Source organism: Dreissena polymorpha, chromosome 4 (genome assembly GCF_020536995.1).
Source record: "Dreissena polymorpha isolate Duluth1 chromosome 4, UMN_Dpol_1.0, whole genome shotgun sequence".
Classification (NCBI taxonomy): domain Eukaryota; kingdom Metazoa; phylum Mollusca; class Bivalvia; order Myida; family Dreissenidae; genus Dreissena; species Dreissena polymorpha.
Window position 1 is genome coordinate 62894450 of NC_068358.1, and position 24937 is coordinate 62919386.

Sequence of the window (24937 nt, forward strand, 5' to 3'; positions counted from 1 at the left end):
ATTCTGTAGACTGATTTTTACTTCGGTAATTGCGCGGATAACGAAATGACAAACCTTAAAACAGACATTAAATAAACCATCTTAAATTTAAAGATTTATTTATGAAATCAAAACCTTTATAAAATAACATTTAACATATGCAAAGTCACTTGTATTAATTGTGATCAAATCAATGGTGTTTCCGATCACTGTGAACGATGACGGCAATCTTTTCATTTGAGCTCAATGTCTTTAAATAAAATAAGGTCAGCAATTTTACAGTGTTCAACTTACAACAATTTACCACGGGATCCGTAGTTAAACAATTTTTTCACATGGAATATGACTTAAGTTGAGCTTTACCAAGACAATCGATCTTCCGTACCCATTCAGAAAGTGGAATCGCTGAACTATATCCACTCTTGTTACTTCCCTTTACCATTTAAATTTGTTTTCAATAATTGTTCAATCTCCGAGATTTTGTGAGATTCATTCGTTCGTTCAATAATATTCATTATCACTTCAAAAATGCGCCATTTGTAACAAATCAGCAAAGAAATAGGAAAAAAACGTTTTAAAAGACCCTATTTTAATTGGAAGATTGGGGAAAACGACAGCCAATGACATCGCTTGTTTCAAAATGCAGACATTTGCAGTGCAATATGATGAGTTTCGCCGGCCGCGGATTTTTCGCGCCGCTTTTGAAATATGCACGCAGAATCGGTCGAACCATTTTTTTCGAATTTACGCAATTCACGGAAATTACCCAGGACAACCCGTTCCATGGAAAAATCACACCCTTGTTTCAGTAACTTTCCAAATGAGACAGTTGCTTAGCAATATTGCTGCAGTACTTACAATCAGTCCGTAATACCTTAAACAGGGTAATTTTGGGCACACACACAGGTTCACACACAGAATTAAATCCGTTTTAGATAGAAAATATTTATTAATGGTTGTTATAGAGAAGGATACACTTTTCAGTGTTTGGACCAAGTACATGTACCCATAATTACCCTTTTTGCAAATAAAACACACATTCATGAAATTCAGCATATTCAATGCACAATAATTTTTCTATTTATTTTGGTAAAGTTTAACTTCCAAAGTGTTAAAGAATGGGCAGATGACTGGGGTCCTGCAGATCAGTTGCCTGTTACTTACCGACTACTTCTTGACGATTGAGGATGTCTGCTGCTACGACGTCCACCTCTAACTCACATGTGGTCAGTCTCTCCACAGCATGGTCAAGCAACATCTCACTGCAGTGGACATTCAGCAGTACATGTACTTAACCCATTTATGACTAGTGGACTCTTCCATCCTTCTAAATTAGATCAATTTATTTCCAAAATTAAGGATGTCTAGTATATTTATTTCTATACTTAGAATATTTCTTACAGAAATTCCTTTAAGCAGATAGCGCAGACCCTGATGAGACGCCGCATCATGCGGCGTCTCATCTGGGTCTACGCCGTTTTCCAAGGCCTTTTTTCTAGACGCTTTGCATAAATGGGTTAATAAATAGACACTTTTTACATCTTGACTCTGTTTTAAGAGAAAATTTATCAAGTTGCTAATGTTATTGATTTGTATCTTTTTTTTCTAAATGATTGCTTTGTATGATTTATATTTATTTCACATGTATATTAGGATATAGAGCAATAAATACCCTAATAATGAGATTTGAATAGTGTTTGTATTGAGTATATAAAGTATAAATACAAGTCAAAACAAAAACCAATAACAAGAGCACCGCCTTGCGGGTGCAGACCGCTCATCTATTTTTCTTTTTAAAGGTGAAGGGAACTATCTCAATACTTCAATCAAACAAGAGATGTGTTTGTCAGAAACACAATGCCCCCTATTGCGCCACTTTGAAGCCATATATTTAACCTTTGACCTTGAAGGATGACCTTAACCTTTCACCACTAAAAATGTGCAGCTCCATGAGATACACATGCATGCCAATTATCAAGTTGATATCTTCAATATTGCAAAAGTTATCGCAAAACTTTAACCAAGGTTAAAGTTATAGGTTAAAGTTTTGATGACAGACAGACCAACATAATGACAGACAGACAGAGCGGCCGAAAACAATATACCCCCGATCATTCGATCCTGGGGCATAAAAAGATGGATGGGTGGGGTAATGAGGGGTGTATAGTGTGGGGGTGTGGTCATTTATTACATTATCTTCAAAATATAAGAAATAAAAATGCGAAAACAAAATAAAACAAGGGCTGTTTGTAAAACATGCATGCCCCCCAGATGGGCTCTCCGTTGTAGTGACAGCCATTGTGTGAATATGTTTTTGTCACTGTGACCTTGACCTTTGACCTAGTGACCTGAAAATCAATAGAGGTCATCTGCCAGTCCTGATCAATGTACCTATGAAGTTTCATGATCCTAGTCATAAGCGTTCTTGAGTTATCATCCGGAAACCATTTTACTATTTCGGGTCACCATGACCTTGACCTTTGACCTAGTGACCTGAAAATCAATAGGGGTCATCTGCGAGTCATGATCAATCTACCTATGAAGTTTCATGATCCTAGGAATAAGCATTCTTTAGTTATCATCTGGAAACCATTTTACTATTACGGGTCACTGTGAACTTGACCTTTGACCTAGTGACCTCAAAATTGATAGGGGTCATCTGTGAGTTATGATCAATGTACCTATGAAGTTTCATGATCCTAGGCATAAGCGTTCTTGAGTTATCATCAGAAAACCATTTTACTATTTCAGGTCACCATGACCTTGACCTTTGACCTAGTGACCTCAAAATCAAAAGGGGTCATCTGCGAGTCATGATCAATGTACCTATGAAGTTTCATGATCGTAGCCATTAGCATTCTTGAGTTATCATCCGAAAACCATTTTACTATTTCAGGTCACCGTGACCTTGACCTTTGATATAGTGACCTGAAAATCAATAGGGGTCAACTGCGAGTCATGATAAATCTACCTATCAAGTTTCATGATCCTAGGCATAAGCGTTCTTGAGTTATCATCCGGAAACCATTTTACTATTTCGGGTCACCGTGACCTTGACCTTTGACCTAGTGATCTAACAATCAATAGGGGTCATCTGCCAGCCATTATCAATCTACCTACGAAGTTTCATGATCCTAGGCATTAGCGTTCTTGAGTTATCATCCGGAAACCATTTGACTATTTCGGGTCACTGTGACCTTGACCTTTAACCTAGTGACCTGAAAATCAATAGGGGTCATCTGCCAGTCATGATCAATCTACCTATGAAGTTTCATGATACTAGGCCTTAGCGTTCTTGAGTTATCATCCGGAAACCATTTTACTAAGTGTAAAAGGGGCCATAATTATGTCAAAATGCTTGATACAGTGGTCTGCTCTTGTTTATAGGTTGGGGTCATGTTGGTACACAAGTATGCAACATATAAACGCAATATGTCAAAGAATATAGGAAATATTTGGGGTAGTACGCAAACTTTAACATAGATTTATCAATAATATGCATATTCTAAGTATAAAAGGGGCAATTATTATGACAAAATGCTTGATAGAGTTGTCTGCTCTTGTTTATAGGTTGGGGGTGATGTTGGTAAACAAGTATGCAAAATATGAAAGCAATATGTCAAGGGACAATGAAAATAAATGGGGTAGTACGAAAACTTTAACATTTGCTGCATATTCTAAGTGGAAAAGGGGCCATAATTATGACAAAATGCTTGTTAGAGTTGTCTGCTTTTGTTTATAGGTTGGGGTCATGTTGGTAAACAAGTATGCAAAATATGAAAGCAATATGTCAAGGGACAATGAAAATAATTGGGGTAGTACGAAAACTTTAACATTTGCATGAAAACGCCGACGCCGGGGTCAGTAGGATAGCTCTACGATATATATTTCAAATATAATAGTCGAGCTAAAAATAAATATGTTTGTTTTTTAACCATGTTTCAAAAAAAAAAAAAAAATGGCGAGGGGGGGGTGGGTTGGGTTTAGTGTGAGGGTGTGGTCATTTATAAGATGATCTTTCAAAAAAACAAGGGCTGCTTGTAAAACATGCATGCCCCCCATATGGGCTCTCAGTTGTAGTGACAGCCATTGTGTGAATATGTTTTTGTCACTGTGACCTTGACCTTTGACCTAGTGACCTGAAAATTGATAGGGGTCATCTGCGAGTCATGATCAATGTACCTATGAAGTTTCATGATCCTAGCCATAAGCATTCTTGAGTTATCATCGGGAAACCATTTTACTATTTCGGGTCACTGTGACCTTGACCTTTGACCTAGTGACCTGAAAATCAATAGGGGTCATCTGCCAGTCATGATCAATGTACCTATCAAGTTTCATAATCCTAGGCATAAGCGTTCTTGAGTTATCATCCGGAAACCATTTTACTTATTTGGGTCACCGTGACCTTGACCTTTGACCTAGTGACCTCAAAATCAATAGGGGTCATCTGCAAGTCATGATCAATCTACCTATCAAGTTTCATGATCCTAGGCATAAGCATTCTTGAATTATCATCCACATGGTTCAAACAGAATTCTCAAACGTTAATTCAAGCACTTTTCAAGACCAAATTTTCATTTTCAAGGCCGAGAACCGTACGTTAGTTTCCTTAAAAAAGTGCATTTTCAAGCAAGTTTAACACAGTAAATATCATTTTTTTGCTCAAACAAATTAAACTTATTCCACAATAACTCATACATGTTATTTCTAGTTATTACATACATGTTATCCATCCTTAACTCAATGAGTCTCACATACAGTTTGTCAACCAGTTCCGGATAATCAGCAGTTCTGATTAATTTGTATTTAATTTTCCATAATGCCCCAATAAAAACAAAATGATAAGTGTCTTAGTTATACATTAGGTTAAGGAATAAATTAACAAAGTTTTAGCAAGAAATCTTTTGTAAATAGCTTACAGGGTGGAAAAATGCAGCAAAAAGTTAACCGGAACTGATTGAATGAGTTATATTTTGAAATGTGCATATGGATATAGAAGGCTTTATTATTTTCAAATAAACTTTTTGCTGATTGAAAACAAATGCTATGACAATGTTTTGAAATACTAATTCTGTAAGCTGAATGATTTTTAATAATTTTCCTAAGGTTGGACTTTAAATGGCTATTTATGACAAAAAAAATGCATATGCCGTCTGACCTAACCTGTTATCATACAAAATAAATATTACCCTTTATTTTTACATCTTCTCACATTGACACTAAATCCCGAAAAAAATTGTTGTGGTAAAAAGAATAAACGTTTTTGCCGGGCGATTCTAAACTGGTGTACTGACTGTAAGTATTTACTTTTTCAAGTTATTACAAACAAACACATTGCTTCTCAATTTCATGTTTTCTTTGTGGGTTTCCCCTTTCTCATAGCTTTTCAAAGCCCTTTCCCCCATCCCCCGACATCAACTGTCTTCATAGAGACCCGACAATGTGCTTTTTGAATGTCTTTTGTTTTCTGTACCCAGGAATATTCAGTTAACCACCCTGGTTTGAAATGACACTCCCCCATCGCTGCGTTTTCACTCGCGAAAATTGATTACAATGGAGAACCTCTGACGTAGTACACATAATCTGTGACGTGTACACATAACGTTTCATACTCAATAGTTTACAAAACTTATATATTTCGTACTCAACTTTTTGCGCGAAGGAATTTATGATAATTTTTCGTAATATTTCCCTTAAGAACGATTTAAGTTTATAATTAAAGCAATGATACATGTAATTTTGAAAAAAAACAACATTTTTAAGGCTTTTTTACATGAAATAAGCACTTTTCAAGCACTTTTTCAAGGCCAACCTTTGTTCAAGGGCTTTTCAAACCTAGGGCTCGTTTTCAAGCACTTTTTAAGCCCTGTGCGAACCCTGATCCAGAAACCATTTTAATATTTTGGGTCACCGTGACCTTGACCTTTGACCTAGTGACCTGAAAATCAAAAGGGGTCATCTGCCAGTCATGCTCAATGTACCTATGAAGTTTCATGATCCTAGGCATAAGCGTTCTTGAGTTATCATCTGGAAACCATTTTACTATTTCTGGTCACCATGACCTTGACCTTTGACCTAGTGACCTGAAAATCAATAGGGGTCATCTGCGAGTCATGATCAACGTACCTATGAAGTTTCATGATCCTAGGCATAAGCGTTCTTGAGTTATCATCTGGAAACCATTTTACTATTTTGGGTCACCGTGACCTTGACCTTTGACCTAGTGACCTGAAAATCAATAGGGGTCATCTACGAGTCATGATCAATCTACCTATCAGTTTCATGATCCAAGGCATAAGTGTTCTTGAGTTATCATCCGGAAACCATTTTACTATTTCTGGTCACCGTGACCTTGACCTTTGAACTTGTGACCTGAAAATCAATAGGGGTCATCTGCAAGTCATGATCAATCTACCTATCAAGTTTTATGATCCTAGGCATAAACGTTCTTGAGTTATCATCCGGAAACCATTTTACTATTTCGGGTCACTGTGACCTTGACCTTTGACCTAGTGACCTGAAAATCGATAGGGGTCATCTGCTTGTCATGGTCAATCTACCTATCAAGTTTCATGATCCTAGGCATAAGCGTTCTTGAGTTATCATCCGGAAACCATTTTACTATTTCGGGTCACTGTGACCTTGACCCGTGACCTAGTGACCTGAAAATCAAAAGGGGTCATCTGCGAGTCATGATCAATCTACCTATCAAGTTTCATGATCCTAGGCATAAGCTTTCTTGAGTTATCATCGGGAAACCATTTTACTATTTCGGGTCACCGTGACCTTGACCTTTGAGCTAGTGACCTCAAAATCAATAGGGGTCATCTGCGAGTCATGATCAATGTACCTATGAAGTTTCATGATTCTAAGCCCAAGCATTCTTGAGTTATCATCCGGAAACCACCTGGTGGACGGACCGACAGACCGACTGACATGTGCAAAGCAATATACCCCCTCTTCTTCGAAGGGGGGCATAAAAAAAGAAAAAACAATTGGGGTTTTTTTTTTTGGGGGGGGGGTTCGAGGGGGGGCGGCATTGGGGATGGTTTGGGTGGAGTCTATTGTAGTATGTCATGTAAGAGTTGTTTTGTCAAAGTATCAATCAAATCTGATCATAAATAACGAAGTCAATTTTTGCAAAATTTAATTCTTTGACCTTGAGAGTCAAGGTCATTCAAAGGTCAAGGTAAAATTCAACTTGCCAGGTACAGTACCCTCATGATAGTATGAAAGTATTTGAAGTTTGAAAGCAATAACCTTGATACTTTAGAAGTAAAGTGGATGTAAACACAAAATTTAACCATATATTCAATGTTACTAGGTCAAAAAAGGGCCATTATTGCGTCAAAATGACAACCAGATTTATGCAACTTGTTCCATACAGTCCCCTTATAATAGTTTATGAGTGTTCCAAGTCTGAAAGCAATAGCTATGATACTTTAGGAGTAAAGCGGCCCAAAACAAAAAACTTAACAACATTTTCAATTTTCTAAGTATAAAGGGGCCATAATTCTGTCAAAATGCCAGTCAGAGCTACATAACTTTGCCTGCACAGTACCCTTATGATAGTAATTAAGTGTCGCAAGTATGAAAGCAATAGCTTTGATACTTTAGGAATAAAGTGGACCTTAACACAAAACTTAACCAAATTTTCAATTTTCTAAGTATAAAAAGGGCACATAATTCTGTCAAAATGCATGCCAGAGTTATCTAACTTTGTCTGCCCAGTCCCCTTATGAGAGTAAGTAAGTGTACCAAGTTGAATGCAATAGCTTTGATGCTTTATGAGAAAAAAGGACCTAAACACAAAACTTAACAAAATTTTCAATTTTTTAAGTATAAAAAGGGCACATAATTCTGTCAAAATGCACGCCAGAGTTATCTAACTTTGCCTGCCCAGTCCCCTCATAATTGTTAGTAAATGTACCAAGTTTGAATGCAATAGCTTTGATACTTTATGAGAAAAGTGGACCTAAACACAAAACTTAACCGGACGCCGACGCTGACGCAGACGCCAAGGTGATGACAATAGCTCATAATTTAAAAAAACAAAAATAGATGAGCTAAAAATGTATAAACAAAGACAACTGCTGTTCCACTAAAAAAACAAACTTGTTGACCATCCATTCAGTAGGTTAACTGGCTGCCTCCCTAATTAGAGTAGAACTGAATGACTTTCAGTTTCATAGACATCTTTGTAATCATGCCCACAATAAAAGTAATATTCAACTGACCTTGGAATATTTTCAAAGTCCCAGAGCTGTTGTGAGGGAGTAACGGACCCTGACCTATTCAGAAGGCCGGTGAAGGAAACCGGCGTCTTTGGAAGAAACCCATGCCCTTTTTCAGAGCCCTGGCTAAGGATGACCGCGTCTGCTTCTGAAATATGCATGCAGAAAATAAACTATATATTTGTAAAATTCTTCAAATCCTCATTTATTTTTAAAATTAGCCACACAAAAGGTTAAAAAGCAAATTCTTTGAATTGATATCCCCCGCCAATATGCTTCTGGACACAAAAGTATCATATTTGACACTCAAAAAAGCATTTATTCAAGATACAAAGGGCCATAATTCCGTTTTTAACATATGATGAACATTGCCATTTGCATGCATCATCCTCTTATCAATATATATACTCATACCAAGTTTCAATGAAATCTGCCAAAGCACTTACAAGATATGGCTCCGGACACACAAAAAAAGCATTTTTTCAAGTTACAAAGGGCCATAACTCTATTATTAACTGATGGTGTACAATGCCATTTGGCCTGCATCATCCTCTTATCCATATACATACTCATACTAAGTTTGAATGAAATCCACCAAAGCACTTCCAAAATATGGCTCAGGACGAACGGAAAGACGGACCGAAAAACGGAAGGACAAACAAGGCCAAAACAATATCCCTCCGCCTATGGCGGGGAATAATTACCAGCATTAGGTTACAACTTTTGCTCCATATAACATGCTTGCATATTCATAATGAGAAGATTATCAGGGATGTGATTTAAGAACCACCTGATCTGGAGGAAACGCCCCTTTACATGGTTCAATCAAAAACACTCTTCATTTGTACATAGATCCAGAAAAAGTAAAAACTATTTGTGTCTTGTTCTGAGAAAACTGGGCTTAATTCATGTGCGTAAAGTGTCGTCCCAGATTAGCCTGTGCAGTCCGCACAGGCTAATCAGGGACCACACTTTCCGCTTTAATGGTATTTTTAGTTTCAAGCCAGTCCCTCCTTACCGAAAATCAAGTTTAGGCAGAAAGTGTCGTCCCTGATTAGCCTGTGCTGACTGCACAGGCTAATCTGGGACGACACTTCACGCAAATGAATTAAGCCCAGTTTTCTCAGAACAAGACACATTTGTAAAATTTGTTTGACATGTAAAGGGAGGAAATCAGCTGAAAGGAAGTAAAATCTCACCCCTGGATTATTTATGTCTGATGATCAATTAAATTTTTGTTAAGATTTTTTCCTTTATAAAACCCAATAACGTATGCAAAAATGGTGAGAATTCCCGTATCATAATAATGCTAGCAAGATGCCTATCTGCAAAATGTGTCTGCAATCATTGAACAAGCAGCACCATGCTTATGTTTTTCCTTTGGCCTTTACATTTGCCCTTGATCTTAAAGGCAGATGTGACACATCATGGATGTTACACATGATTCATCATCTTCTCATGGACAACCTTTGTGATAAAGTATTTGAAAATTGCATGATGAATGATGAAGGTACAGTATGGACAATATTTTCAGGGTCAAGTTCAACCTTTGAACTCTAAGTGTGACCTTAACCTTTGAGGTAGATATGATTCCAATAATCCGAAGTCAGTAATGTATTGATAACATGTACTGCATGTCATCATAAATTGGAATATCATTTGCACAACAGTTTTTGTCATGGTGAATTTTAGAGATAATCTAATAACTTCTGCTCAACTAAAACTTCACAATTTCACCCAAATCAGCTAACATTACTTAAACAAATTTTAAATTATTAGTTTTTTCAAAAGTCTGTAAATAAATCTTACCAGTGTCCCTTTTCCTCCTAAATTTCACGGCTCCAACGTTGATCATGTTCATTCCATACAGGTTATAATCAATGAACAACTGGAATGTTAACACATACATGTACAATTTAGTTTTAAATAAAGTATGTTGAAAGACGAAATGAGAAGTCATGCACCATTGAAGCAATCTAATATAATTATGAGGTGCATTAAAGTGCATATTAAGTCCCTGACTTCAATTAAATAAAAACTTGACATACTTCCTATGCAATTCTATTTCGTCATATCACATTTAATCCCTCCAGTGAGTCTATGACTGATAGAATTACATTCAAACATCGACTTAACCAAGGTAAGTCTCGTTTAATTTTTAAATTATTTGAAACTGTTAAATTTTATATCTATGAAAGTTTTAGCATATTTGCATTAACTTAAGCATTTCAGCAAAACATGATCCACAAAAACAGATAGGTTGGAAAATAAAAGCAAATTCAATCTACTAAAGTAAAAAAAAGTGTTGTTGTTTTATATTCATTTGCATGTGTGTATATATATATATATATATCGAGGGGTGAACGGAAGACTGTTGTAACTCATATTAAACAAGAGGGCCTGAAAGGCCCAAGGTATCCCCCGCAACATATGCTTTGTTTGAGGATGGGTGCAAATTGGACGGATGAACATAATGATAGATGGACGGACGGAGGACAGCGCTTCCAAGATATGGCTCCGGACACAAAAATGCCTATAGTAAAAAGTATTTTTTCAAGATACAAAGGGCCATAAGTCTGTTTTTAACAGATGGTGTACAATGCCATTTGGCGCGCATCATCCTCTTATGCATATATATACTCAAACCAAGTTTAAATGAAATCCGCCAAAGAACTTCCAAGATATGGCTCCGGACACAAAAGTGCTGGACGGACGGAAGGACGGCCGGACGGACGGACGGACAACGCCAAAAAAAAACAACCTTTCCGCATCTGGCTGGGGATAATAAAGAAGGAGATACAACAGTTTTCCGTTCAGCCCTCGATATTTATATATATGTAGTAGAAGATTCTCAATAATGTGGAACTGTTTTTTATCTAAAAACCGTCATTTCATCCACTTTTATGAAAAATAATCATAAATTGACACTAGCTAATTTATCCATGAGTGATTGTGTAACTAAACAAGAGCTGTCAGTGGACAGCGCGCTCGACTATTCGAGTGCTTGACAGTATAACATTAGCCATCATGGGGAAATTGTTCATATTCAATAATTTATTGGACGATCTTTCAAAAATAAAAAAAGGAAAAAACTAAAAAAAAATTTTTTTTTTTTGTGGGGGGGGGGGGGGGGGTATAATGTGGGGTGTGGTAATTTATCAGATGATGTTTAAAAAAAAATGGGGGGTTGGGGGGGTAGGGGGGTGAGAGGGTGGTATAATGTGGGGTGTGGTTATATATTAGGTGATGTTTAAAAAAAAAATTAGGGGGGCGTGGGGGATAGGGGGGGTGGGGGTGGGAGGGGGGTATAATGTGGGGTGGGGTAATTTATTAGATGATGTTTAAAAAAAAATTGGGGGGGGGAGGTTGGGGGGGGGGGGGAAGGGATTCTGGGTAGGGGCGTGGGGTATTGTTTGGGTGGAATCCATTGTGGTATTCAGGTAAGTGTTCTTTTGTCAAAGTAATAATAAAATGTGATCATAAATAAAGAAGTTATGGCAATTTAAGCAAAATGTTCAATTATCTAAGTGTAAAAGGGGCCATAATTATGTCAAAATGCTTGATACAGTGGTCTGCTCTTGTTTATAGGTTGGGGTCATGTTGGTAAACAAGTATGCAACATATAAACGCAATATGTCAAAGGATATAGGAAATATTTGGGGTAGTACGCAAACTTTAACAGATTTATCAATAATATGCATATTCTAAGTATAAAAGGGGCAATAATTATGACAAAATGCTTGATAGAGTTGTCTGCTCTTGTTTATAGATTGGGGTGATGTTGGTAAACAAGTATGCAAAATATGAAAGCAATATGTCAAGGGACAATGAAAATAAATGGGGTAGTACGAAAACTTTAACATTTGCTGCATATTCTAAGTGGAAAAGGGGCCATAATTATGACAAAATGCTTGATAGAGTTGTCTGCTCTTGTTAATAGGTTGGGGTCATGTTGGTAAACAAGTATGCAAAATATGAAAGCAATATGTCAAGGGACAAAGAAAATATTTGGGGTAGTACAACAACTTTAACATTTGCACGCTAAAGCTAACGCAGACACCGACGCCGGGGTGAGTAGGATAGCTCCACTATATATATTTCATATATAATAGTCGAGCTAAAAATTACAATTAAATACATGTGGCTCTGGGGTGTTGGATTTGGGTCGTGTAAATGTTGTGTTAACAGTTTTTGGGGTCAAATTTGGGGACGAGATCCAGTTCCATTCCCAATAATCTTATTGTTACTTAATATATATATATATATATATATATATATACTTGAAAACTGGCAAAGTATATTGTCTGAATACATAAACATACTGTTGATATACCATTAAAAGCTTACAGTCCTTTTACCTGCAGAGCGTAGGATATGTGTAACTTCAAAAGCTTACAGCTCTATTTATTACCTGCTGATTGAAGGGTATGTTTGCCTTTAAAAGGTTACATCCCTATTTATTACATGCATGGTGTATGGTATGTGTGCCTTTAAAAGGTTGCATCCCAATTTATTACATACATGGTGTATGGTATGTGTGCCTTTAAAAGGTTACATCCCTATTTATTACATGCATAGTGTATGGTATGTGTGCCTTTAAAAGGTTAATTCCCTATTTATTACATGCATAGTGTATGTTATGTGTGCCTTTAAAAGGTTACATCCCTATTTATTACATGCATGGTGTATGGTGTGTGTGCCTTTAAAAGGATACATCCCTATTTATTACCTGCAGAGTGTATGGTTTGTGTGCCTTTTAAAGGTTACATCCCTATTTGTTACCTGCAGAGTGTATGGTATGTGTGCCTTTAAAAGGTTACAGCCATATTTATTACCTACATAGTGTAAGGATATGTGTGCCTTTAAAAGGTTACATCCCTATTTATTACCTGCATAATGTATGGTATGTGTGCCTTTAAAAGGTTATATCCCTATTTATTACCTGCAGAGTGTAAGGTATGTGTGCCTTTAAAAGGTTACATCCCTATTTATTACCTGCATAGTGTAAGGATATGTGTGCCTTTAAAAGGTTGCATCCCTATTTATTACCTGCAGAGTGTAGGGTATGTGTGCCTTTAAAAGGTTACATCCCTATTTATTACATGCATAGTGTATGGTATGTGTGCCTTTAAAACGTTATATCCCTATTTATTACATGCATGGAGTAGGATATGCGTGTCTTTAAAAGGTTACAGCCCTATTTATTGCCTGCAGAGTGTAAGGATATGTGTACCTTTAAAATGTTACATCCCTATTTATTACATGCATAGTGTATGGTATGTGTGCCTTTAAAAGGTTACATCCCTATTTATTACACGCATAGTGTATGGTATGTGTGCCTTTAAAAGGTTACAGCCCTATTTATTACATGCCTAGAGTATGGTATGTGTGCCTTTTAAAGGTTACATCCGTATTTATTACCTGCATAGTGTAGGGTATGTGTGCCTTTAAAAGGTAACTGCCCTATTTATAACATGCATAATGTATGGTATGTGTGCCTTAAAAAGGTTACATCAGTATTTATTACCTGCAGAGTGTAAGGTATGTGTGCCTTTAAAAGGTTACATCCCTATTTGTTACCTGCAGAGTGTAGGTTATGTGTTCCTTTAAAAGATTACATCCCTATTTATTACATGCATAGTGTATGGTATATGTGCCTTTAAAAGGTTACAGCCCTATTTATTACCTGCAGAGTGTACAATATGTGTGCCTTGAAAAGCTTACAGCTCTATTTATTACATGCAGAGTGTAGGATATGTGTTCCTTTAAAAGGTTACAACCCTATTTATTACATGCATAGTGTATTGTATGTGTGCCTTGAAAAGGTTACATCCCTATTTATTACCTGCAGAGTGTATGGTATATGTGCCTTTAAAATGTTACAGCCCTATTTATTACCTGTAGAGTGTAGGGTATATGTGCCTTGAAAAGCTTACAGCTCTATTTCGCCCCATTGGTGCAAAAAGGTACCATATGACATTTTGGTCAAAAATGACATTTTAGTATATTTCATTAGGATTTTGTATAATCTACATTCTGTAAAAATATCTAAGCTGTATCTTGTAAGGTTCCAAAGATATAGGATTATGTAAAAAGGTACCAAGTGAAAAATGCAACATTTGTTTGTGCAAAAAGGTACCATATGACACATGGTACCTTGTTGCACCAAGGGTGTGTGGAAAATTTAAATAAATATCAGTGCAAAAAGGAACCATATGACACATGGTACCTTTTTGCAGACATGAAATGAATGTGTCCACATTTTTTTTTATATCAATATGTTTAGTTGGTACCTTTTAGCACAACTATGAATACACTATCCAGACCCAGGTAACAATCAATTGGTTTATGTTGTTCCTTTTGCCTCAGCAATGAATACACATTCCAGACACTGATAACACTATCAAACTATCCTGTTACCCTAAGTTGTCTTGTTATTAGCAGATGATAATTATGAGGGTGAAGTGTTTGCACCTTCATTTGGTGATTATTAAAGTGAAGAGAGCAGACAAATACTGAGATTTTATACATATGACTTTGTACACGTTATTCATAGAAGGAGATGGAAAATAATAAATATGTAAGTATATTTTTTTGCCAAATTAAATTCATATACCAGTTAGTAATGGAAACAATGAAAACATAATACCCAATATAATACTTGCATCCTTTTTGAAAGAGTTGATTTCTTTCCTATATGGTAGTAATTTATTTCTGGGAGCAGTCACAAGAAGAACATACTTTAAATATGTACTAACGTTTCAAAAGGTAGCTTGTAATTTCACAGTTTTTACAGAAATAAGTTTTAATTTTATTTAAACAGTATAATCAATAGATTCACTTTATGTTGGTATTTGCTTAACAGATAGAAGTCGAGGTTTGGTCCGATGAAGAAGTTTATCATACATTTACACAAGAGGAACTTTTTGGACCTGTGATAGCAACGCAAACAAAAGACAATGATTCCGACACTACAGATTCGGAAGATATTCCATTAGCTGATCTTGGTAGAAAAAAGAAGCAACCAGTTAAAAGGAAACTTATCCAAAGTGATAGCGAATCAGATCATGATGATAGTGCTGATGATGAAAATTATGATCCTAACAAAGATGAGATCAATTCAACTGATTCAGAATTCAATGTTAAGAAGGTGAAGACAAAAGAAAAGAGACGTGTGCTAATGAACAAGCAAAGAGAAACTGCATGGAAAAAGAAAACCAAGAAATTGAAAATTCGAAAGAAAAATAATAAAAGGAGAATAAGTCAAAGTGTACTTGCCAAGAAATTGAGAGATAAAATAATATTGTTGCAAAACAGACGAAAGGTAGCCAGTGTAGCGGTTAATAGAGCACAGAAAATCAGCCAACATAATTGCACAATCCAGGCTATGATCAGAAAAACCCATACAGGACGACTTGACACACTTCTTGCTTGTAATGAGCTGCGCAGGGTCAGTATTAATGGAGATGGAAACTGTTTTTTCACGTCATTGAAAACAAGTGGAAAAATTGCTGAAAGTGCGTCTGAAATCAGATCAAATGTCTGTGACTTCATGACAACAAACGCAGACAGATATATATCTTTCTGTACTAGAAAGGATATGTTTAGTAAGGTGGAATTTCTCAATGAACTTGAACTGTTGAAAACAAGAGGACAATGGAATTTAGACATAGCAGACATTGTTCCTTTGGCCACAGCAAACTTTTACGGAAGTGTTGTTCGAATATATTCAAGTTCAATATCAACACCAGTGATTGACATAAAACCTGAACAAACAACAGAGAAAGTAATCAATCTAGCTTACATAGCAGTTCGAGGACAGGAGCACTATGATGCCATTGATATAATTTCAAATGACAGTGATGCTAAACGTGACACAGATCCTACATGGGAGGTTGCAAGGGAATCTCTTCCTTCCACACCAAATGATGAATCATGCCATGCAAATATGCCTGTCGAAACAACCCCACACAAACGTGCTTCATACAGAAGTCCTCCTAAGAAGCATTCAAGTCGAAAGAAAACACGGAACCCAGAAAAGTGGAAGCGGAATGTTAGAAAATTATTGAAAAGTGAAGGGAAGGAATATGTTTCTGCAACTGGGAGAGTTGTTGCCCCGAAAAAGGTCCACCATCATAGTTGCCTCAAATGTCGTTTCAAGTGTAGCGAGAAATTTACTGAAGAGCAGCGGGAAGACATATTTCAATTGTACTATTCTTTGGGAAGTTATGAGCGCCAAAGACAGTATATCTGTGACATGGTACAAAAAAGCGCAACAAAAAGGAAAGTTACAGGCAAGAGATCTATAGCGCAGAAGTATTTCATGATACATAATGACCGGAAAGAACGCGTTTGTAGAAACTTCTTTATGAAAACATTGGACATCAACAGGAAAACAATTGATTACACTCTTAAAAAGAAGAAACATGGGGCATTTGTTGCGACTGATATGAGAGGAAAAGATCCATCTGTAAACAAATTAGATTCATGTACAGTTGAAATTGTAAAAAAACACATTGAATCATTTCCAAAAATGGAATCTCACTACACACGAAAATCTTCAAAGAAACAATACCTAGCACATGACTTAAACATTAAACAAATGTGGAAATTATATGTCAAAGATTGTGAAAAGAAAGGAATAACCAGTGTGAAGCAATCAATGTATAGAAAGATTTTTTGTGAAAATTACAATTTATCTTTTTTCAAACCTAAAAAGGACCAGTGCTCCTTCTGTACTTTATATGACAGAAGAAAGGCAGCAGGCACAGTAAATGAAACACTGCAAAAAGAATATGATGAACATCAAGTACAAAAGGAAAGAGCGCGTGAAGAAAAAACAAAGGATAAAGAAAGAGCTAAGACAGACAAGAGTGTGTATGTAGCAACATTCGATCTGCAGGCAGTTCTTACAACACCATGTTCTTTAGTGAGTGAACTCTACTATTCAAGGAAACTATGCTGCTTTAACCTCACTATATATTCCTTAGGAGACAAGCAAGCTGTCTGTCATGTATGGGATGAAACCCAATGTAAACGGGGAGCATGTGAAATCGCCACATGCTTATTAAAGAACACATTATCTGTCTGCCATAGAAGCAATGTCAATGAAATAATATATTTTTCTGATACATGTGGAGGTCAAAATCGGAATCAGTATGTAACTGCGTCACTGTTGTATACCATATCGCAAGTACCAAACCTGAAAGCCATTAGCCACAAATTTCTACTTTCAGGTCATTCCCAAATGGAATGCGATTCAGTCCATTCAACCATTGAACGTGCCAAAAAAGTAACGCCAGTGTATGTTCCATCCCAATGGTGCACTTTAATTTCTCTGGCAAGAAAATCACAGCCATATGTAACTATACCAATGAAATACAATCATGTAATGGACTTCAAAGACTTTGTAAAGAAACATTGTACAAACCTAAAAACATCAGTCACTTGACAAAGAATAAACTGGCTTAAGGTAAAGTGGATACAAGTGCGAAGGGACAATCAAAGATCAGTATTTGTGAACTACAGCTTTGACGTCAACCAATTTCAGGAAATTCAAGTACAGAAAACAACAAGAAAACAGAAATGTGTTCATAACACATGGCCAACTTGTGAGTCAGATTTAAAGCGTTGTTACGACACAAAACTGCCAATATCGATTCAAAAGAAAAATGACCTTGTTAATTTATGCTCAAAAGAAATCATTCCTGAGGAGTTTCATTCTTATTACGAGTCCTTACCGACGAGCAGTAAGGAAAAGGATTTTGTTCCTATGGAGTCAGATGAGGAAGATACTGATATCGAGTGAAGAATGTTGACATTGTGGATATTACGGGTGCTGTACATTTATGTCAAAAACTGAAATTTGCAAGATTCACTTTCAAAAATACTATTGTTTTTTAATCTCAACAATACTTTTAATTGTTTAACTTTACAGATGTGTCACATCTTTATAGATGTTTATACTTCACTCTTGTTAATAAAGTGTAATCATCATATTCACTTTCCAGTTTTGTGTGGTGCAAAAAGGTACCATATGTCATATGGTACCTAATTGTGCCTTTTTAGAATACAATCTACATAAATAGTTCGTGCAAAAAGGAGCTAAGTGTGCATATGGTACCTTTTTGCATTTTGTTTACCTTAATATTGAATTATGCAAAAAGGAACCATATGACATAATTGATCAATTATCGCTTATTGATAAATGTAACATGTTCAATTTTTGCAAGGATGAAGGTTGTATTTATATCTAACCATATGCACAATTGCAGTTCTGAGTTGTATGTAGTAAATTAGATATTCACTTTCAAATCTTTAAACGCGTTTTTCTCAAAACTATGAAAATGTCACTTGGTACCTTTTTGCACCAATGGGGCGATTTATTACCTGCCGAGTGTAAGGTATGTGTGCCTTTAAAAGGTTACATCTCTGTTTATTACATGCATGGTGTATTGTATGTGTGCCTTTAAAAGGTTACAGCCCTATTTGTTACCTGTAGAGTGTAGGGGATATGTGCCTCATGGGGCTGGAAGGGCTTGTTAAATACCGCACCACCTAGCAGCAGATCAGCAGCTCTGAAACACAAACAGCATCAACAAGTAGGGGACAATAATGAGCCTCAAACACAAACAGCAACAACAAGTAGGGGACAATAATATGAGCCTCAAACACAAACAGCAACAACAAGGTAGGGGACAATAATATGAGCCTCAAACACAAACAGCAACAACAAGGTAGGGGACAATAATATGAGCCTCAAACACAAACAGCAACAACAAGTAGGGGACAATAATATGAGCCTCAAACACAAACAGCAACAACAAGTAGGGGAAAATGATAAGAGCCTCAAACACAAACAGCAACAACAAGTAGGGGACAATAATATGAGCCTCAAACACAAACAGCAACAACAAGTAGGGGACAATAATATGAGCCTCAAACACAAACAGCAACAACAAGGTAGGGGACAATAATATGAGCCTAAAACACAAACAGCAACAACAAGGTAGGGGACAATAATATGAGCCTCAAACACAAACAGCAACAACAAGGTAGGGGACAATAATATGAGCCTCAAACACAAACAGCAACAACAAGTAGGGGACAATAATATGAGCCTCAAACACAAACAGCAACAACAAGATAGGGGACAATAATATGAGCCTCAAACACAAACAGCAACAACAAGGTAGGGGACAATAATATGAGCCTCAAACACAAACAGCAACAACAAGGTAGGGGACAATAATATGAGCCTCAAACACAAACAGCAACAACAAGTAGGGGACAATAATATGAGCCTCAAACACAAACAGCAACAACAAGTAGGGGACAATAATATGAGCCTCAAACACAAACAGCAACAACAAGGTAGGGGACATTAATATGAGCCTCAAACACAAACAGTAACAACAAGTAGGGGACAATAATATGAGCCTCAAACACAAACAGCAACAACAAGTAGGGGACAATAATATGAGCCTCAAACACAAACAGCAACAACAAGTAGGGGACAATAATATGAGCCTCAAACACAAACAGCAACAACAAGTAGGGGACAATAATATGAGCCTCAAACACAAACAGCAACAACAAGTAGGGGACAATAATATGAGCCTCAAACACAAACAGCAACAACAAGGTAGGGGACAATAATATGAGCCTCAAACACAAACAGCAACAACAAGGTAGGGGACAATAATATGAGGCTCAAACACAAACAGCAACAACAAGGTAGGGGACAATAATATGAGCCTCAAACACAAACAGCAACAACAAGGTAGGGAACAATAATATGAGCCTCAAACACAAACAGCAACAACCAGTAGGGGACAATAATATGAGCCTCAAACACAAACAGCAACAACAAGTAGGGGAAAATAATAAGAGCCTCAAACACAAACAGCAACAACAAGGTAGGGGACAATAATATGAGCCTCAAACACAAACAGCAACAACAAGGTAGGGGACAATAATATGAGCCTCAAACACAAACAGCAACAACAAGGTAGGGGACAATAATATGAGCCTCAAACACAAACAGCAACAACAAGTAGGGGACAATAATATGAGCCTCAAACACAAACAGCAACAACAAGGTAGGGGACAATAATATGAGCCTCACTCTGGGAAAATGGCTATATGTATGTGTGTCAAGTGTCATCCAAGACTAGCCTGGGCAGAATGCACAGGCTAATCAAGGACAACATTTAACACCATAACTGAATTTCCGCTAAGAAGAGACTTTCTTAAAATGAAACCACTATATAAATGGAAATAGCTGACCCTGATTAGACTGTGCAGACTGCACAAGCTAACCTGGATCGACACATTTCGTACTGGCATAATCCCCAATTTCCTAGAACGAGGGGAAAGTTATAACTAATAGAATTATATGTCCTGTATTATGTGAGTCCCAGCACTCCTACTTATTAACTTACTGGACTCACAAAAGTAAGGTCAAATTTTGAATTTTGGCTAAATTTCTAGCCTTTCAGAATTTTACAGGATGGTATTCAATTTTCGTGTGGTCTTTGGTATAATGACCACTAACCTAGCTAACATGTATTTACGGAACACAAATAACATGCTTCAATACATATTTATTCAGTATGTCCCCAATTGTCTTTGCAAACAGAAGACAGAAATTACTTAACTCCATATGTGGTGTATTAAGGGATTGTCCAACAGTATGATTTCCTAAAGGGATTGTCCAACACAATAATACTCTCACAATGTCCTTAGCTTTTAAAATAACACTCTCTAGGGTTAATTTGATTGATTCATCAGAAAAGAAAAAAAAGCTCAAATAGCATTACCATTTTTAGGTGATTAAATTGTCCTAGACAAGTCTCCATATAAGACAAACAATTATTTCTTTACTGTGACATCTTAGAGCTTGCAGCAGAATTAGGTTCCATTCCCCTGAACAAAAATGTATAATTTCCCTTATACCAGCAGTAAAATTATCCCGTTATTTTAATCTTCATGTTGAAATAAGAGACTTAATTTGGACCTTTAATTGACAAAATAAGACTTAGAGGCATTGTTGCATACGTTTCCAGCTTTCTAGTTTGAAGGTAATATAATTTAGCATTTATAGCAAAGCATTCTATTAATGTTGTATAACACTGTAGCATATAACAATGTTATCACACACACACACACGCACACACATAAAATTCCCCATTTTTTTCTTAATATTACCCATCTTGAGGGCCCCTCCCCCTTTTCCACACAGGCAAAAACAACAACACTGAAGTGACAATTGCCATATGCAGCGAGAGCCTATATGACTGCTATGTACAACAGTTTGTTTTCCTTACTTTCTGATCATGATGGGATTGTACAGGTAGATTTTCAAGAACTCTTGATCCGCATCGTGGTACCCGTACATTGATCTGAAAAAGGTAGAGGTATAATCTGTAAACTGGATCAATTACCAGTTCCTTCAAGATTATGTAATTATTACAATTTCAACATACAGTGCATAAGACAGTATTCTTTCTTTATTTACAGCATATTCAGGATTACTTCCAAAAATTACATTTTCACAAAAAAGCTTAATACAAAGGTATAAGAAACAAGATGCTGCATTCAACATACACATACATGTATGCCCACATATATATGACTTGTCAGTATTGAATCATTATACCAGTTGAATAAGTCTAGGTCCAAAAGTAGGTCAAGGTAAACTAGAGCTTTGTCACAGACGTGACTAATACCCCCACATGCCGCATTAACACAGAATATTTTGCATGTTGTCTTCACAAAAAACAACAGACACCATGCTCAATGTTTAAAAGGCACTAAGTGACCCTGTGACCTAGTTTTTGACCTGGCATGGCCCATGTTCAAACTTGACCTAAACATCATCTAGATGCCGTAATAAGTTGTGTATAAGGCGCACTTTTTTACTCCCAAATTTGATTAAAAAAACTTGATGCGCGTTATGCACAATAACAGGCATGCCAAGACATTTTTTCCCTGTCAGTTACCCAGTTACGGTAACTCGGACCATTCTGTTCCCAGTCGATTTAACTGTAACTATGTTAATAATTGTATTATATTTACGATCTGAATATAGATTAACAAACGTTATAAAGTTAACATTAATATCTTTTTCAGGTACGTACAGAGCATCGAAATCAAATAAATTTGAAGAAGAAAATGAAAAACAAGGAAGCCATTTTTATTTAAAATTTACTGTTTATTCCCACAATATTATACCCTACTGTACTAGGGTTACACAATTTACTTGGGGGCACTTGTCGATTTACAATAGAATGTCGGCAAGGCCTTTCCCGACATTGATGATTATTTTTATTGCTTTTCAAATGTGTTAATAAAATTGATGTTGTGTTTGTTCACACGTTTTCATACGTCTTGTCAAGATTTGAGTCACCTGTCAAGTTTTGTGTAGCTGGGCTATTATCAAAACACGCGAACCGGCAAACGGCATCACACCTCCACTGTTTAATTATCGCGTGTAATGTCAGTAATGGTGTTGAGAAGTTTGAGTCGTTAAAGTCACCTGTCAATTTTACTGAGCAACTGAATGTGCAATAAACAACACTCTTCAACATGAATAAAAACTGCACATTTGCCATTTTTAATCATTATAAAAATTGTCATTAGACTTACCGTATCTTGAGAATAGAACACCGTATCCTGAATAGCACTGCGATCGACAGAGAAAGAATCTTGAAATTGTCTTTGAATTGTCAGAATCTTTAAATTGTCAGTCACAATATTGTCCGAAACCCAGTCTTCGTAGAACGATGGGGAAAGTACGATAGGCCTACACAGCAAAATAAAAACTTGCTGTCATCCAGTATGCGGAGGAGCACGGCAACCGAGCTGCTGGCCGACAGTTCAGTATCGGAGTCATCCATCCGGGAATGGCGAAAAAAGAAGGATGACATTATGAAAATGCTGAAGACGAAGCAGGCGGCGCGGGTTCTTTGGCACACTACATTTCTCTTGAAGAGCAGCTCCTTGCCTGGGTTACCAAACGTCGTGAGGGTGGCGTCACTGTTTCAACAGTCGAGCTGCGGATTGAAGCACGTCGCCTCGCAGCTTTGTCACCCAATATGGAGAAGTTTAAGGGTTCTGCAGACTGGGCTTATGCCTTCCTACGAAGACATCATCTCTCCATTAGGAGACGTACTCACATTGCCCAGAAGCTCCCAGCCGACTTTGAAACACAGCTGATCGAGTTCCAGCGCTTTGTCATTCGGCAGCGCCTACAATGGGACTACGATCTGTCGCAGATTGGGAACGCAGACCAGACACCCCTAACATTCGATCTGCCATATAGCACGACTATCACCGCCAAGGGCAGCAAGTCCGTCTCAATCAACACCACGGGGAACGAGAAGAACCACTTCACTGTGATGCTTCGTGCACAGCTGATGGCGGCAAGCTACTTCCCTATGTGGTGTTCAAGAGGAAGACCTTACCGAAGGGAGCAAAATGGCCATCTGGCATCATTGTCCGTTGCCAGGATAAAGGGTGGATGGACAACAACCTGGTGAAGGACTGGGTGAAACAAGTCTGGGGAAAGCGTCCGGGAGGCTTTTCCAGACGAAGCATGTTAGTGCTAGATGCCTTCCGGTGCCACCGTTCCCCAGCACTTAAAGAGCTCCTGAAAGATGACTTTCGGACAACGTTGGTGATCATCCCTGGGGGTATGATGAGTATGCTCCAGCCCCTGGATGTATCGATCAACAAACCAATGAAAGCGCTTCTCCAAAGACGATGGAACGCCTGGTATTGCGATGGTGACCACACATTCACTGCGGGTGGACGAATGCGGAAGCCCGAACTAGAAGAAATTCGTCAGTGGATTGTGGACGCCTGGACAGAATTGGACCCCGACATCATCATTAGAGCCTTCAAGAAATGCAGCATAAGCAACAATCTCGACAGATCAGAAGACGACGCATTATGGGACGACAGCAGCAAACAGAGGGAAGAAGACTCCACCATCGACACCTCCACTACCGACGACGATCTTCAAGACGACTTCTACTGCGACGACACACCACAAAAAATGACCGACGATGACATTGCCCGATTGTTCGACAGCGACGACGATGACAAAGAATTCGAAGGATTTGACGTTTCGGACATAGACGGACGACCCTTATAGAGACGATCAACGACAACAACAAAGGTCCTATTCAGGACCGCGCATATTCTGGAAATAATATTTTGCAAATTGTCAAACACAAATATTTGTGTAATGTCACCTTACCATCTATATCGCATAGACGCTCGAAATAACGCGCGAGATCGGCAATTTAAATAAAACGATTTTCTTTTAGCCCATGGAGTATGGAACCGAATGTTTCCCAGTTTTTTTGCATCAAAAACTTTTTTTCCCGATTTTTTGCTTCAAAAAGTTGATGCGCGTTATACACAAATGCACCTTATACACAACGTTTTACGGTACAACTTCTGACCAAGTTTGGCGAAGCTCTGATGAAAACTACTTGAATTAAAGAGCAGACACCATGCTCAATGTTTAAAAGTGACCCGTGACCTACTTTTTTACCCGGCATGACCCATATTCCAACTTGACCTAGACATCATCTAGATACAACATCTTAATACGGACTGACCGACCGACAGACACTGACAGACGGACCGCCCGACAGACAAGCTCACTCCTATATACCCCCCTAAACTTTGTTTGTGGGGGTATAAAAAGA

The 24937-nt window shown here is 37.4% G+C and overlaps 2 protein-coding genes across 2 annotated transcripts in view; one reads left to right on the top strand and one right to left on the bottom strand.

The window, feature by feature from the left end:
* Positions 1-1022: 1022 nt before the first annotated feature.
* LOC127876292 (DNA polymerase zeta catalytic subunit-like) overlaps positions 1023-24937 on the bottom strand; it is a 76169-nt gene continuing 52254 nt past the window's right edge. Inside the window, exons 4-8 of the mRNA XM_052421420.1 lie at positions 21545-21619; positions 18712-18793; positions 10026-10104; positions 8220-8364; positions 1023-1241 (exon numbers count right to left, since the gene is read on the bottom strand). Of these exons, the coding sequence (XP_052277380.1) occupies positions 1136-1241; positions 8220-8364; positions 10026-10104; positions 18712-18793; positions 21545-21619 (487 nt within the window). The 3' untranslated portion in view covers positions 1023-1135. The remainder of the gene's footprint in view (positions 1242-8219; positions 8365-10025; positions 10105-18711; positions 18794-21544; positions 21620-24937) is intronic.
* On the top strand, positions 14174-18214 carry LOC127876275 (uncharacterized). Its single transcript, XM_052421376.1, has 2 exons — positions 14174-14796; positions 15082-18214. Exons 1-2 carry the CDS (start codon positions 14779-14781, stop codon positions 17665-17667), a joined length of 2604 nt encoding a protein of 867 aa, XP_052277336.1. The 5' UTR covers positions 14174-14778; the 3' UTR covers positions 17668-18214.